Source organism: Athene noctua, chromosome 9 (genome assembly GCF_965140245.1).
Source record: "Athene noctua chromosome 9, bAthNoc1.hap1.1, whole genome shotgun sequence".
Taxonomy (NCBI): Eukaryota; Metazoa; Chordata; class Aves; order Strigiformes; family Strigidae; genus Athene; species Athene noctua.
Genome location: NC_134045.1, coordinates 26,585,887 through 26,603,012, shown reverse-complemented (window position 1 = coordinate 26,603,012; position 17,126 = coordinate 26,585,887). Strand labels below are relative to the sequence as shown.

At 51.7% G+C, this 17,126-nt stretch overlaps 1 protein-coding gene across 6 annotated transcripts in view; it reads right to left on the bottom strand.

Moving 5' to 3' along the window:
* Positions 1-8,542, bottom strand: part of NFAT5 (nuclear factor of activated T cells 5) — a 71,467-nt gene extending 62,925 nt beyond the window's left edge. For all 6 annotated transcript variants that reach the window (XM_074913629.1, XM_074913633.1, XM_074913632.1 and 3 more), the window contains exon 1: positions 8,242-8,542. In XM_074913629.1, the coding sequence (XP_074769730.1) occupies positions 8,242-8,314 (73 nt within the window). In that variant the 5' untranslated portion in view covers positions 8,315-8,542. The remainder of the gene's footprint in view (positions 1-8,241) is intronic.
* Between the last annotated feature and the right edge of the window lie 8,584 nt (positions 8,543-17,126).

Genomic DNA, 17,126 nt, shown 5'->3' with positions numbered 1-17,126 from the left:
TCAAAACCCAACTGGACATGGTCCCTGGCAGACTGCTCTAGCTGGCACAGCTTGAGCCAGGGATTTGGATTAGATGATCTCAAGAGGTCCCTGCCAAGCTCAGCGACTGTGTGACTGAAAGCTGGCACTGCCTCCAGAAGTACTCGCCCTGCTCCGCTCCCACCCCCGCACAACAGGGACATCTGATTGTTTTCAGAAGTTTAAACTAAATCAGATTCCTGGGGTCTGTAGCACTTACGTACAAGATATAAGCAAGACTACGAAGCACTAATTGTAAATTCCTCAATAAGTCTGCTTTAATGGAAATATCTATTCCAAACTAGGGCACCTTTTTCCCCCTCCCCAAGAAACATACTCAAATATTTTAAACCAAGAGACCTCCTCATTCCTAACACTAAACTGAAGACAGAGTAAACTTGAAGTGGAAGACAAGAAATATTTCTTCACCAAATATACAATTGGACTGTGGAATTTCTTGCTGAATCCAAAAACTAACCACAAGTCGAGAAAGAACTGAGTAAGATTCTAGAGACTCCTGCTCTACTCCAAACAGCTAAGCACGCACACACACAAAGGGACCTCACCGAGGCAGACGAACCCCAGCTCTGAAACCTGCCGTGGTGGTGGCACTCAAGCATACAGATGTGCCACTCTGCTTGGCACGAGCCCCGGAGCCGCTGCTGCCACCAACACCCTCCGAGGACAAGCACCCAGGGAAGTGGAATGGGAATTTAAGAGAGGCAGACTGTCACTTACAGCTCGCATCTTCCTGTCCTGCTTTACAAAGCAGCTTGCATGACCACTGTCAGTTAACAGTCGCATTAGTAGGTCATGTTCCCCTATGCACAAGAAAACAGAAACTGTCATAGTTAACAGAAGCTACTGAACTCTGCAGCTTATTATTTTCCAATCACTCTGTAGTGCTACTATCAAAACTCACAGATTCTTCTGCCGAGTGAATCCATACAAAAATAAAAAGTCACGCCTCCAGACAATGAGGGACTGAAACAACTGGCTTGTAACATCAGTTTTTCTGAACGGGAGTGGAACTCCCAACATTTGAAAACTTTTTATTACTGTCTTTAAATGTCTGTCTTTCCTATTTGCTTCACCTTGTCTGGGCATGGACAGGAACTGCTATCCATCTTCCCCTTCTTTGCCAAACAGCCTGAACTTCACTGCAACTCAAATCTGCTTTTAGTATCAAAACTTTGCATTACTTTGGCATATCACATTAGTTTTATAAACTTTGTAAAAACTCTTTCTAATTATTTACAAAGCAACTGTAAGACCTTTCCAGCTGCTGGAGGGACAAGTATTCAAGGGGAATTGGAGAACGATTCCTCAAAGTATATTTACGTAAATAGTGAAAACATTCCTCTTAGTCCAGGGCAGTGATACTCCACACAGATCACTCAGAGCTACCCGAGTTGGTAACATAAGGTAACTGCGGAGCATTTACATTTCAAACACTGCTAAAGCACTGCATGCTTTTGGAAAGAGCAGTTACTTAAGATTTTACTACACGCCCATTAGAATCTGCTATTACAACACAGTTCAAAGTTAGATCTGAGAGTTCATTTCAGTCAGTTTCTAAAATAATTGCTGTACTTGCTGATGAGAAAGCCAAAATTTGTCTGAACACTCAACCTCATCAGTTTACTCTTTACATAAACAGAGAGAAGATAACAAACATGATAAACTGCAAAGACATGACCACATACCTTACTTCACCTGCACTTTGGCCACTCATCAGCTCCTGCTAGGGTTTACCAGCATATCTAAACTTCAGAGTGAACTCAGGCCATTGCCTTTTTGTATAAAAGCGAGCACTACTTCTTTCATTTTCTCTAACTCAAAAGAAGTACATTTCCACACAAAACTAAGTAATCTGTGTACCGGTGCAAAAATCAGATCAAGGCTCCAGACTGACAATCATTTTTAGTCAACAGACTAGGTAACTATGCTGTTGAAAACTTATAAATAAAGATCAGATGCTTTATAAAAATAGAAAAATCTTAACCTACAATCTGGGAAACGTGATAAAAAAATTCTACTTCTTGACTATACTAAACAGCAGTATCTGTGGATTTCTGTTATGAGCAGCTATAATGGATTTCAAAGAGACAGATCCTGAACTCACTGAAGCACAAGTACTCTCAACTCCTGCTATTTTCATATTCTAAAGGTTCTCAGGTCGCTATTAGAGCATGTGTCGAAACTGCACAAAGAACCTTCCAGAACAAAACAAAATAAAGGATGCTGAGTGGCATAACATTGTATCAAAGAATGCAATGAGCTGACAAAAGAAAGACTAAGGTGGACAGAACGAAAGTATTGGGAAAGAGTGTCCTCCTCTAAAGATAGCTGCAATCAGAAATATCTGCGTAATAAATAACTCAGGAGTTTTCCATCCTCCGGGTTCCCAAGAACCCTCCAACACCGATAAATTACAAGACAACATAATAAAGCATACCCATTTGACTTTGCAAGTGTCAGAAGTCTGAGCCCAGCACATCTGATCACAGCCTGCCAGCTTCGAGGGCAGCCCTCACCCAGGAGCAGCCCCGGGTGCCGAGGCACCAGAGCCCATCTCCTCGGGAAGGGATCGCTGCGACTCTGCCGTGCTCACGCTGAGATCTCACTACATCATGTCCGATTCGAGCTCCTCATTGCAAGATTTAAATCCTTCCATGGGACTGAAATTTATTTCTCTCCAATTATGGCTTCTTTGAATATTCACATTTGAATTGGGCAATGTATGGAGATTCTCTAATAAAAAAAAATCCCCAACTTTAACAGAACTATGTAAAGTATCCAAAAAAAATAAAACTGACAGTGAAAAACTCCAACTCATCTTAGAACTGAAGAAAAAGCTTACTTAATTCCTCTTAGTTTCCCCTACTCCTTGATCCACCCCACAGGTTTATACTGGGATACAACCCGGCAAGAACCCAAGGCCAGGACAGTCTCACCCTCTGCCACCCACCTGCAGCCGGGGAGGTGCCGGGGCACCCAGCCCGGCTTCCCGACCTCCAGAAATGGATTCCCTTGCCCACCCCCAAGAAGCCAGCCCAGGCAGAAAGCCTGCCTTTCCTGGTCTCGGCACAGGAGCGCAGGCACAGCAAATGCAGCAGAAGGCACAGCGTGAGGAGCAGTCCTTTCCGTGGCAGTGCCAGTTTAGCGGCACTGCCTCATCTGCTGCCTCCTCCACCATTTAATCCCAGGCCCCGATACCCCCTCTCTCATCTTGACACCACTACTTGTGCAGCTGCACAGTGAACTAGACCGGGGAGCAGAACAACGTTAGAAAATCCTGTCAGAAGTACAATATACTCATTCTAGATTGGTTTCCCAATCCCATTCATCTTGCAGCCACAAAAAACAATTGCGCTGGCACGATTCAGAGAACAGTACATGGGTGAGAACAGACGGCCGGGGAAAGGGTCTGTTTAAACAGCTCCGTCACTGGAATATTCAAATTACAGTGTGAAAAGCTGTGAATTCCAAATCCTCCCCCCTACCCCCAGCACCACAGATATTCATCTTGCAGGAACATATTCCACAGTTTTTTGTTCTTAAAGCCAATAAACTAGTAAGATTCAAAGTAGAAACGGACATTTACAGGGCTGACGCAGAATTTAAGGAACTTTGGTAGAATCCATTTCGGTTGACTTAAGTCAGAATGTCCCGGGGGCAGCTGGAAGAGCTGCAAGAGGCGGATGTACACAGTCCATCCCTCACGTAACACTCAGCACTGCTTGTCCAGCAAGGCACCTTCTATGAGCTACAAAAAGAAGCTAAATATTATTACAAAAAGAAGCTAAGCATTATTTTTATTCCTAAAACCTGCTAGTACTAGTTCTAAAGTTCAAAACTAGAAGCAGGCTCTCACTATTTTTATAGAGCATCTGTTTCATTCCTCTGATAATTCAGTCACTATTTTATTAGAGTTAACCCTTGGATCATGGAAAGAAAAAAATTCTGGCAGGGCGGGGGGGGGGGGGGGAGGTAAATACCACCAAAACCCATGAGTTGTATCAACAGTTCTCAGTAAACACAAGTAGATTACGGTCATTTAGCGTTTAAGCGTGGAGAAAAACTGAGCTCTGACCATATGACATTTATAAGGCAAAAGAGCTATGCAGAAGACTACTAACATTTTTCTTGTTGCTTCCAAGTTCCAGAAAGCTTCACAGTTTTACAGTTATTCAGCTGTGTAAAGCAAATCGAGGGGAGGGAGATGAATAAAAAGTTGTGATTGTACTTGCTGCAGTGCAAAAATGCAGCTTTAACAGTACACACACGTCACTTTGTAATTGGTCAAAATTAAGGTATGCTCAGTTAATCACACATTTAACCGGTTCACGTTTAGTACCTGACATTTGAAGAACAGCTTTAATCAGCTCTTCATCTCTGCCTGTTTACAATGAACAGCGAACTTTGCTATATTTGAACGTTGCATATGATATTCGACCACAGAACAACTAGCCTCAAGGTTTCAGGCTTTATGCTCTAATGATTTTTCTACTACATTACTAATTTGTATGCACATTTGGGTTGTTTTATTCCAAAAAGGATAGCACGTTATGTAAAGACGGGAATTAAACCTGTTACATGCTGAACATCTTCAGCATAGAGAAATGCACGTTTTTATATCTCTATTATCATCTTATTTGGAGATACCATCCTTCTGCAATGACTATAAAGCCTATACTTTTTAAAAATATGGATTACACACTAGAGGACAGGTTGTAGTCCTTCGCCCAAGTCAGTTCCTCAGGAGCTGTGTGGGTGAGCTTCAGCAACAGGCCTCGGAATCAACAGTTCACGTTTCTTTTTAACAGCTATAACCAGTCATATTCCAGAGGCCTGTGACTTCAGTACAGTTTCACTATCATTTTAAGCCAATATAAGCTGGCACTGCTGCTGAAAGAGTCCCACCCTTCCCCACTGCTAGTTTTTACACGTCCTCTCCTTGAGTCAGCACAAGCCATTCACAAAGACCCACAGCAAACATGACCAGGACACTCACCTAGCTAAAAATCTACATTTCTCTTCCCCTTTTCCTTTTTGTTGTTCTGGGGAAGGGTGAGAAGGAATAAGGGAAAAATTAATTTTAACACGGTCAGTTCCCCAATCCAGTTCACTATGTGGCCACCTAAGTGTTGGCATGAGCAGAGCAGCGAGGAAAAGGCAGGGGACAAGGCAGCTTTAACTCGCCAAGTGGGATTTCACAGTGGCTGGAACTGCTCGTGAACCACGCCTACAAGAGTAAAAACTGGAAGATAAAGTATTTAGATACACAAAGAAAAATATTCTCTTTCCCAAACTACGCACAAATGAAAAGGAATAACTGAAATGCATTATCAGGTCAAATTTTTAAATTAACAACTCTCTCTTTGTCCATACTGCCATTCCCCTTTAAGTCTGTATGCTTTCAGAAGTTGTGCTTAACATTTTAAAAGAATATGAACCACAAAACCCTTAACAAGCCAAAACTTTAACACAGAGCATGGGGACAGGCTAATGACATCATCCAGTCTGTCCAGGAAACGGGACAAACCACATCATAAAAAAGTGCACTAGCGTAAGGTACATTTTGACTCACTGGGTGTTCAAACGTAACTTCACTTTTCCGAGAAGGCAAGTGTATCTTAATCGGTATGCTAAGACTCCTCCACTTTAATTTCAGTAAAATTTTTATGTTAGAAAACCTCAGTTTCTCCCAAGGCCGCCCCAATCTTACAGCCTCTCTCGCTTTGGTAATCTTTGTATTTCCAAAACACCACAGCAATCGTCATCAACAAACTTACAAGACCGGTATCATTAAACCGCAACCATCCCGGCGCGCACACAGGAATGCAATTCAGAGGAAAAGTTACTGGCCCCAATTCAATCTGTGAGTTGGATTCCAAACTGCGGGGTAGCTGCATTTCTAAAAGGAGAGCAGTCATGAGAAACTACATGCTCCTAACACACCCTCATCACAAATGCATATTTGTGGCTTTCTCGCTGTGTTCAGACCTTTCCCTTTATCTCATCAGTTGTATTCACACTCTGATCCAGAGCATTTGTCCACAGGATAAGTTTATCCATATCTATCTAGGAAAAAAAAAAAAAGGCACACTGAAGTGTGCTCTGATTAATCAGATAACCACTAATACCTTTTCCTAAATCCAGCTAAAAATCATACTCATATACCTCACAGCAAAGAGGATCGCTTAGATATTCATTCTGTAAAAGTAGATTCATTTGTTCAGAATTTAAATTAAATTCCATCTCAACATCTCCTTGATCTTTTATTATGACAAAATAGGAAAAGCAAGCTTTGCTTTAACCTCTTTATAACCATTCACTGCTTTATACACCTCTTCCATATGCCGTTTTGTTTGGCTCAAGCAGCTCATTATGGCCACTCCTACGCATCAAACACCCTTCTTTGGACTTTTCCTAGCTCTGAACCCACATCAACACCACCGGAAGAAAATATACGCTCTTAATCACTTTAGGATCCTTTTCCTACCTGAAACAGACACTCAACCTATCCTTTAAATATAGAAAATTTTGAGAATTCATGGTAAGACTGGTGAGTTCACAAGTTCTGTTCCATTAAGCATGTGCCCATGAAGAAACTTCCCCACTTATGTGGAGCCTTTTTGTTTTAAACGTTCTACGAATTCTTTAACACTTTTCAAATTCTGAGTAGAATAAATCATCGTTTTGATGGGACTTTATCACCTGTACTTTTTAATTAGAACTGCCTGGTTTCAAAACACTTTTCTATTGCCCTCACTCAGACTGAAACCAATAAGCATATACATGTGTTAGGTAACAGGAGAGCCTTAAACCCCTGTTGTAACATCTTTAAAAAAATTACAGACTATTATACACTGGTGATAACTTCAGGATCTCTAAACAGCAAGATGATGATTTAGAGCAGTTGGAGAGCTTTAAAGATGTGCTTTGATTCATTAAAGTCCTTTTATTTCTTTTAGCTTCAGCACTAATGACACACAACTGGGAATTAATGAGCATATTACAATTAGTTCCAAAAATTCTAAAAACAAAATTAATCTTTCCTGTAATAAAATTAAACTCTGATTAGCTACCTTCGCTTCAGGGTAACAGAAGACTTCCCATTTCTTTTGCCATACACCCCCACACTGCTCCCCCTCCAGTGGGCAGATACGTTCAACAAGCTACTAGCGGCGAGTTCCAGGCTTTTAAGTAAGAGAAAATGAGTTAAAAGCTTGTGCAGTGCGTAACATTTCTCCCGCCGGCCCCATCCTCGTTACCATGCACTTGTCAAAACCGGGATTCAGGTACCAGGCGAGCGCAGGCGCCCCGTTCGCTTGCCCCCCGCCCCGGTGCCGCCGTTACAGACCCTGCCCCCCCCCGAGCCCCCCCCACGGACCGGCCTGACGCCCCGGAGCCGGTCTCGACGCCCCGGTACCGTGACCCACCGCCGTGCCGAAAACCCGCCGTTTCCCGGGCTCTTTGCCAGTTGCTAACCCAAATTTGAACCTTCACGTCCCCTCCGAGGCCGCTCCTTCCACTAAAACCTTTTTTGCAGAAACTTAACGAGTTTATTCGGGAAATCTCCAGCCGCCCCTATTTCCCCCACCCCGTTACTCCGCGCTCCCAACCCCGCAGGCCGAAGCGTCCGCCCCCGGGTTCCGCCGGGGCTCGGCCCGCGCATCCCTGCGGATGCGGGGCCAAACGGGGAGAGAAACGGCGGCCAGCGGGGCCGCGGCCGCGCTCCCGGCCCGGTACCGGCGGGCAAGGAGGGAGGAAGGAAGAGAGGGAGCCCTGGGGGCGGCCGCGCAGCCCCCCGCCGCTCCCGCGGGGGGCCGCCGCCGGGCCCCGAGCGCAGGAACCTGTCGGGACACATTCTTGAGGCCGCCGGGGCCGGGCCAGGAATGCGGCCGGGGGAGCCGGGCTCAGCCCCAGCGCGGCCCGCGGGGGCCCCTCCGCGGCGGGGGTGCCGGCAGACGAGCATCCCGGTGCGGCCCGCAGGCCGGCGGGAGGGGCGGGGGGGGGGCGGCGAGGCCTCAGGGAGGGCGAAGCTCTCCGCCGGCCCCTGGATGAGGAGCCGTGGATGGCGGGGAGGGTGCGGGCGGCCCGGACACGCGGGCCCGTGCGGCGGAGCCGGCCGTTAGCGACGGTTAACGGCGCGGGGACAGCACACCCCCCCCCCCCCCCGGGGGCCCCGCCTCCCCGGCCCGGTGCCACACTCACCCTTGGAGTAGAGGGACTTGGGGGACTCGAGGTCGAGGTCGGCGCTAAGCAGAGAGATGAAGTCCGAGGGCATCGCAGCTCCGCGGCCCGGCAGGGGCGAGGGGAGCGGCGGGAGGAGGGGGCCGGGCCGGGAGGGGGGCGCTGCTGCCTCCGCCGCCCCGGGGTGGGGAGGGGAGACACCGGCAGGCGGGAGCGCGGCGCTCCGCACGTCCGGGCCGCGAGTGGGACCGGGTCGGGCCAGGCCGGGGGGAGGGGGGGGTGCTCCGCTCGCCGTCGGGACCGGGCACCGCCACCCGCCGCCGCTGACAGGAACCGGCCGCTGCCAACGGAACGCGCCCGACCGCCCCCTCCGTGCCCGCTCTGCGCCTGCGCGGGCGCCGGGGGGGGGGGCGCAGACAAGGAACCCCAGCGGCGCCGGGCCGCGCATGCGCGCCGGCGGGGGGGGAGCCGCGGCGACGGAACAGCCCCCCGGGCGCGCCCCGTGCGCCTGCGCGGAGCCACCCGCGGGCGCGCGCCCCCGGCCGCCGCCGCCAGCGCCGCGCTGCGCATGCGGGCCCGAGCGGAGGGCGGGGGGGCGCCGGCCGGAAGAGCCGCCGCGGTGGCGGGGGGCGCGGAAGCGTCTAGAAGGAGGCGGCACCGGAGGGGGCCCTCGGCGCTGGGGGCGTCGGGCCGCGGGGGCAGCACCGGGCGGTCCCCCGCGAGCGGCGGCGGCTCCCTGGGTCGTGGTGGGCAGGTGCTGGGCGCTGCCTTCCCTCGCCCGGCGCGGGGAGAGGCGAGGGGCACGCACCGGCCCGGGCCGGCTGGGCCGCGGGGCAGCCGCCATCACGGCTCCGTCCGCCTCAGCCCGCCGGGGCTCGGCCCTCACGGCGCCTGCCGGCACAACCCGGGGTGCCGAGGGCCAGGGGTCCGAACAAAGTCCGGTTTATATTGCCCCAAATCAAACCACGGATATTTCTAATCAAGCACAATGGAGGTGTGGAAAGAGCATCAACAGTGCATGTTAATTAAGCAAAACGAAGGCAGCGTACACTCAAGACAAGTACCTCAGATGTGGGGAACAACATGAGGACTAAAATGTTCAGGAGGCGAGGGAGGTGGGGAGCGTTTCCCTGACTAAGAAGGGGGAGGAGGTTAGGAAAGGTCACCTACACAGATTTAAAATCACATTTCCAAAGTGACAAAAACCTGCGCTGGAAAAGGGGAAGGGATCGGAAAGCGAGAGGGCTCGCCGTGTGCCTGAATGGAGGTGCCAGGCAAATGCTTAAGCTGTGAAAAATGGAGGAGGAAGGAGCTGCGAACAGCTGGCGCATACCTCCGGCGTGGCAGAGGGTCCGGTTTCCCCGCAGGGACTCTTGTCGCCGAAAGGTTGGCTCCCGTCCCTCCCGCAGCCAGCTCCCGTGCCAGTCCGCCCTTGGATCACGGCGAAATCGCTTTCCAAAAACACTCGTTGGCTTCCAGAAACTCACTGCACACCCCTAGCCAGGACAGCGGGGCACGGGCGGGTTTCTGGTGACAGCCTGAACACCGGCCGGCACCGGCCGCTGGCGTCGGGCAGCCTCCCCGGTGCGTTCGCCAGACGTCCGAGCGCGCCCCTGTGCTTGCAGAACTGTGGCTTCGGTGCTTGGGAGCGCTGGGCTCTCGTTCCGCCGTGGTACCCACGCAGGCCAGGTGCTGACACGGAGCCCGCGGAGTCGGTTTGGAGTGGCACGCGCACGGCGTCCCAGTTTCACAGCCCTGCGGAAGAATGATGGCAACTGCGCGGTACGCGTTCGGTTTTGTTTGAAGTCAGATATCTCTTTCATCCCAGACGTACTGCTTTAATCCCCCGGAGCTGTGCTGGCTTTTCCTCTCCTCTGCCTGACTTCATCGTCATTTGTGGCTTTTCAGAGGGCACGGTGCTCGAGCCATGGAGTATGTCTGCAGATTTCAGCACTGTCCAAGGGCTCATTTGTATCTAGACTCTTAACAGCCTTTTCTCTCACCAGCTACCCTACCGTGTCTCCCCTTTATGCCCCCTCACGTACTCGCCCATTACAGCTTTGCACCAGCTTGTGCTCAGGTGTGTAAAGATTTATCCAGCAAGGCGTTTCCCTGAAGGAGCCACCGTGTCACCTGCTAAGGCAGCCAGCGTGTGCCCCGGAGAGCGGGGCAACGTCCCGCCGTGCAGCGGCCATCACACCGGGGCCGTGCCGGTGACCAGCCCCCTGCCCGTGGGGTGTGGAGGCCTGCAGGACCCTTCCCTGGGTGGTTACGGCCTGGATGCCCCAGCAGTGCTCATTACAGCACACAGCAATCCTGGTGCTGTGTCAGGGTGCTCAGCAGCGTTCACCAACACAGTGGAAAAAAATACAATTGTTATTAAAAGCGTTATTTTTATCATGTCTACAGAGCGGAGCATTTCTGAGGCTGAAACACAAACAAAGCAAGGTGTGTTTTCTCCTTCCACAGTAAATACAATCATCCCTGGGAACAGTTCTGGCTGCTGGCGTGCTGCTGCGCGAAACAAGAGCGGCACTCATGTGTTCTGCTCGGAATAGGCTGTCAGGGCCGCCGGGACACATCCCGGCTGCTTGCTGCTGCCAGCAGAGCTGTGCTGCTGCCTTTCAGAAGCGCCAAGCAAGTTCCTCCACTGCCTGTGCCCAGAGCTTGCGCGGGGCCTTTTCCTCCGCTCTCGTGGCTCCTGTGCCAAGTGGAACAGGCAGACAGCATCATGTGAGGACATTGTTCATTTGCTTCAAGCTGGGCCCGAGTAACCTCCCGAGTTAAAAATCTTCCACAGGGTATTGCTGTGATCACCACACTCATTCAGCCGACAGGCAACATTTCCTTGTGGCAACCCACTGTCTGCTTTGCAGTTCCTTAAGTTATGGTGATGGCAAGGAGGGGCTCCCAACTTTGGGAGGGAGGGCAGTGTGCCGCTGCCAAGTTCTGACTGACTGACTTTGGCAAAAAAGTCCCTCACTGAAAGGAGACGAGGAGGACCCAGGTAGCCACCTTCAGAGAGCTGATTCTGGCAATGTTACCAGAGCATAAAAATCCTGTTGTTCATGGAACAAAGGGAAGCAACAGGAGTCACACCTGGGATTACAGCTGAAGCCGTTTCATGGACAGTTTCATGGTCTATGAGCCGCTGAGAAGCTGTCTGTGATTTGGGCTGTCCATAGCAGTGAAGAGACGGTGCATGGGCTCTCTGACCACCCGAGAACAAGCGTGGCTCCCGACTGGCGGCCGTGGGAAGCTGGGATGGGCAGCACGCTGCTTTGCAAAGGGGGAGAGTGTGTAAACTGGGGGTCCTCTGGGTGTCCTTAATGGAAGATCCCAGATGCAGGAACCTTTGTGTATCACCCAGGGCACTCAGACTGTCCTCAGGTGCTGCTGTTTGTTTGTCATCCTGAAAGATGTCGGCTCGTTCCCAGGCACAAGGCGTAGGGACCTGTGACCTGCAGGCAGCAGAGCTGCAAGGATCACCACTGCCTGTTGAAACAGCAGCATGTGAGCGAGCTCTGTCAGGAGACACCGGTGCTGCTTTTCTGCATGGTTTGAAAACAGCGTTCCATCCCTCCTGTGCCAAATCTCTGGCTTTTTCTTTATCTGACCAGGTAAAATTGAAACCCCTGTGGCTGTCCTGGGGTATTGTCCTGTGGCAAGGAGGCAGGGTTCATCCCATGGAGCCGGAGGCTGGGCTGCACGGTGCTCTGTTGTGTTTCCCAGCACATCTCCCGGTGTGACCTGACCAATTTAGCTCCTAGCAGCTGAGCAGCCGGACCACCACCACCACAGCCCAGCACTGACCGAGCTCAGCCTGCCGGGTGCTGCTGCTGAGCCGATCTCACGGTTCCTACAGCCCTAAGGGAGGAGGGCTGCTGCCACTCCCCCCCCCCCCCCCCCCCCCCCAACTGCATGAAATGCTTTTCCTGCTGCACCCCGCAGCCCTGTCCTGCCCTGGCCACATCCTCGTGCCACATGCGCTGGCTCTGCTGCTTTTCCAAGTGCACACGCAGAAGCCCCTTGACAAAACGTCCGGGTGGACACGGGAGGCGATGCAGGGGGTGTCGAGGCCGGCGATGGGGCAGAGGTGACAGCCACAGCTGCGTCACATCGCTGCAGCGGTGACTGGGAGACTGTCGCTGCAGCCCAATGTTATTGGAAGCTGCTGTAGAAAGAGGTAGTTGTGCCCCAGACCACATGCTTCACCCCCTCCCGTGGCCGGCACTAGAGCTCCGTCAGCTCTGCAGTGAGTGGTGGTAATAGTCTGTCTAAAGCTAATAATTTTTTTTTTGTGAGGTTATTTTGCAGTGGGATCAGTTTCCCAGCTGGAGTCCATCCTCCTCAGCACTAGTGCCAGCACAGGGCAGGTTGTGCAGTGGAGAGGTGACACTTGCTCAGGGTAGCCCACCCACACCCAGCTCAGCTCAGCTCAGCTCTGTTCAGCTCAGCTCTGTTCAGCTCAGCTCAGCTCAGCTCAGCTCAGTGTGCCTGCAGGACCACAGCCCACCTGAACTGTCGGGCTACCTCAGAGTATGAAAACCAGCAAAGCAATTTGCCAAACATAGCAACGCTAAGCGATTGAAATAAGGTAAAACACCAGCTATAAAACCAAGAATGAAAGAATTTCAAAGCGTGAGTCTAAAGGCATTATTTAGCTGAACTGCACAGGGGCCTCGTATAGCTGTCAGCATGCAGGAGAAAAGAGGAGAGCTGAGTATACACAGCACTGTGCAAATTGGCAGGCTCAGATTATATGACTGCAGAATTAAAAGGATTAGCTGATAAATTTACTGAACAACTGGCAATTATTTTTATGGTGGGAAGTTTAGAGAGGGGGGAAAAAAAAAGCTGTGGAGCCATTGTACTCAGGGAAAGATCCCCCTTTGGCAATCGCATACCTGCCAGCCCTGGAAGGGAAGGTGAATTCATCTGTGCTGGGTGAGGGAGGGATGCCTCTGGAGAAGAGAGCGCTACTCCTGTGCTGGCACTACAAAATCAAACCATTTGGGAAGTATCCAGGGGAAAAAATGTGAGTCTGTGCTATAATCACCTCCTGTCTAAATAATGAGGGAAACAAAGGCTTTCTGAGAAGGTGCTACTAACAGATGGTCTGTGGCAGAGAAGAAAATTAGCTCTCGCTCCTGAAAGGGGAGCAATGAGAGACAGAGTGATCGGGATGGAGCAGGTAGCTCCGCTGCCTTTGGGGGCAAAGGAATCCAGCACTGGGCAGCAAGACCTGGCAGTGCCGAAATCCCAGATGCTCCCGGCACAGCAGCAGCAGCCACGCGACCGCGCAGGGCTCAGGCTGCAGCAGGGACAGGTCACCCTGCGGCCCACGGGCGTTTGTGTTGCCAGCGCAGCCGCAGGTGGCACGAGCACACTCTGCTCAGGGGCAAGACCCAGGGGAAGCGTCTCTGCCCACCCGCGGCCTGCACGTCCAGAGCCAGCGTCTGCTGCCCAGCGCTCCTGCAGCCGCCGGGGCCTTGAACGGGCCTTCCCGGGGCAGGTGTGTCCGAGCAGGACACGGAGCGCTGGGAATGCCACTGGCAGGCAGAACTCCCAAGGGACGGGGCATCCCCAGGACTGACCGTGCACCCGAAAGAGGGCAAATATCTCTGGAATTGGCTGAAGTCACAACAGCAAACAGCAAGGCACGGCCACGTCTCGCAGCTCTCCCACAGAAGCTCGCAGGTCCCATGGAGCCGTGTTGGCTTATGGAGGGCTTGGGGCTGGGAAGAGCTTTGCAGAGTCCTGAGAAGGGCCCCGGCACTCCCGGGCACCATCACCGGAGAGGGGGACACCATGAGCAAAGGCCAGATTTGAAGAAAGAATAGATAATCTGCTCTTTGGGTGAAGAAGGCAGTCCTGTACAATTAGATTTTTTAATAACTAAAAACAATTAGTCCAGGGTGCAGCATGGAGCAGTGCCTGGCAGTGGGACTTGGGGAAATAACCACACTGAGCCGGGTCATCAAAACACAAGTCCAAGGTTTATTGGAGTCCAGCTGGAGCCATAAACCCCTCCTGTGGTCCCCAGCATGTGAAAAAGTCGTGTGGAGCACGCAGCCAAGGTGCTGCCGGGGACGGTGGGACTGCACCTCTTAGCATTTTGAAATCAGCTTGAGTTACCAGATATGTTGAAAGATGCAGAGAAGTAAAAGGTGAAGTGCGGGCGGGCGAACGGGACGACTTCACAGGCCAGAGCGCAGGAAGGTGTTGGGGATGTTGCACGTACCCAGCATCGACACAGTGACCTGAGGCGCAGATTTACCTGAGGGCGGCGAAAGCTGCTGCATGACAGGGCCACCACCCGTGCAGCCTACGGAGCGACGCCGCACCCGGGCCTGTGACAAACCTTAAGACAAAGGGTTATTCTGGGGGATGGGAATACACGAAAAGCAAAATTCCCACTGCTCCCACGCTGGGTGCAGCAGGCAGTGGCGGGGGCACAGGGCAGAGGACCCTGCGGCACCTACGACGCTGACTGCACTGGTCAGGACCTTGGCCTCCAACATCCCTTGACTTGCCCAAGCTCTCAGTGAGGTTTAAGCTACAAGAGCAACTAGAGTGTTTAATCAAATCTTTCTCCTGGGTGTTCTCGCCAGCCCCAGGTCACAACTTCACACCACGCTCTATCGCTGTGCTGTGCTGACAGCAGATGACATCTGGTTGGTGTTCGCTGTCCAGGAAAATTAGGGGACGGCGTAGGAGGGATTGACACCAGCTGGTGGTGAGGGTGGCTGAGGAGCACCCATGCCTGTTTGGTACCAAACCCCAACAATCAGTGTGGGGACGAGTCCTCTGGCCCCGGGGCTGGTGCTGGGCTCTTGGCCTTGCTCACAAACAGAACTGGAAGCTGGAGAGGTTTATATGCTGAAGGAGGTTGTAGATGAATGACCACTGACCTGCTTGGGCATTTTTCTTTACTTCTATGATTTTTGAACATTTTGTGCCTTTCGCTTTGTTTCAGTGCCTGGTCTAGGCAGGTTTACTGTGGGACTCTTTAAACAAGCTCAGTAGATCCTTTTCAGTTTGGCTTGATGGGCAAAACCTTTAATGTCCCAAAAGGGCAAACTCCAAGCGGTGCCTGTGGTGGAAACAGTGAGCAGGACCCGAGCTGTGGAAGTTACACAAACAGTGGAAGTTGAAATAACACGGCAAAGGAAATCTGCGCCCTGTTCAGGAGCGGGAGGGGCTGCAGCTGGGGGGGTACGCACGCAGCTCTCGTGGGTTTTTCCAGTCACTGCGGCAGAGATTTAGAAGATGGGCTGCGCATGGGAGTCGGGCGTCAGGGACCTGCCGGCCCCCAGAGCCTGGGACAGGCTCCTGCTCTGCGTCTGCTCTTTTTCACGCGTTTTTCCCCGCAGCGTGTGCTGGTGGCTGCTGCTCGGCGGGGGGGACCCTCGTCCGGCCCCGGTCCCGTGAGCCTGGTCTCGCTCGCATGGCCGTGAAGCGCTGCAGCGCGCTCTGCGCACGGCTTGATTTCACAGTTAGAATATATGGAATAAATGTAACTAAAATACACAAAAATCCTAACCAATTAACTGCCAGACACTGAAACAGGAGACTTCCCATTAAAAGTTCTGTGTTCTGTGTAATTAAGGTATTTTCTCTTTTTATAATGAAGCTCCTCTCCCTGCATAAGCAGTTGGATAGCAGCAGGTGTGAGGGGGAAGGAGTCTAAACCAGGATCGTGGGGATAAATTAGCAGGTGCATGCGTAATATTGCTAACCCCGTTTGCAATTTTGAAGCCTATGTAGGTGTTTTATTTTCTAACTGTGTTAGAAAGACTGTCAGAAAATAATTAGGCTCTGTCAACAGTTCCCCTATTCCCAGATAACTGCTTCCTGACTCATTAGAGCTGCTGAGGTTGGCAGGAAACTTGTTTTATAGTAATTTCTGTTAGCGGTGTCCCTGGAGAAGAGGCACCACCGAGCATGTGACACCGGCGTGAACTTCATCCTCGTGATGGAGGCACGGAGGCACAGGGTGGCCGGGAGCCGTCCGGATTGCCGCGCGGCCGTTCCTGCTGCCACGGGACATCAGCACCTCCGTGTCCCCGCGCTGCGCTGGGGGGCGGCGCGGCTGAGGGTCCCCGGCTGCGCGGCCGGCGGCTGGGCCAGCCTCCAGCTCCAGGACTCGGAGCTGCTTTCCGGGATATTGGGTAAGGGTTTTAAAAAGAGCAAAAAGGGGCCAGTTAAAATGTAAATGTAAATTTGTAATGTAAAAATAGTCTTTGGAGGAGAAAAGAAATCCAGCGGTAATGGGAGATTTACTGATTGAGAGCAATTAAGATGTAAACAACCGCCAGCTTCATTAGAAATCAAGACAGGACGGTGCAGACAGACCAAGCTGAGTGTTGTGTCACCTGCCCCTTTGTCACAGGCGCTGGGGTGACTTTCCTCCCTCTCCCTGAAGGATCTCCACGTTCCTTCACCAGCAAAGGGCCATGTACAGCTGCACAGAGCCGTGGCTGAGACATGGGACTAACAGGAGGCGCCGGAGTATTTGGACTCCCCTAATTTTTTATCATCTCTGTCTCAGACACTGAAAATTCTCCTGGATATTTGGAGATGCGAGACCATGCTCAGTATTGACCCCACAGTACTTGGAAGCAGATTTAAAAGTAGTTCAGAAGCCTTTCTATTTCTGTGGATTTTGGATCCAATTCCTCTTGATCAAAGATAAATAAAGTTTACAGTGAAATTGTGCTTGCCAAGAAAATAATTCACAACCTTCCTATCGCAAGTCAGTTTTTCCTTTCCTACAAGCACACCGAGGATGCTGCGACCACAGCAGCTGCTTCCCACAGGACAGTTTTAATACCCAGGACCTGCGTGAAGGATGCACAGTGCGGGTTGTGCATTATCCAGCACCAAAGTGTCCCCTCGCCCCA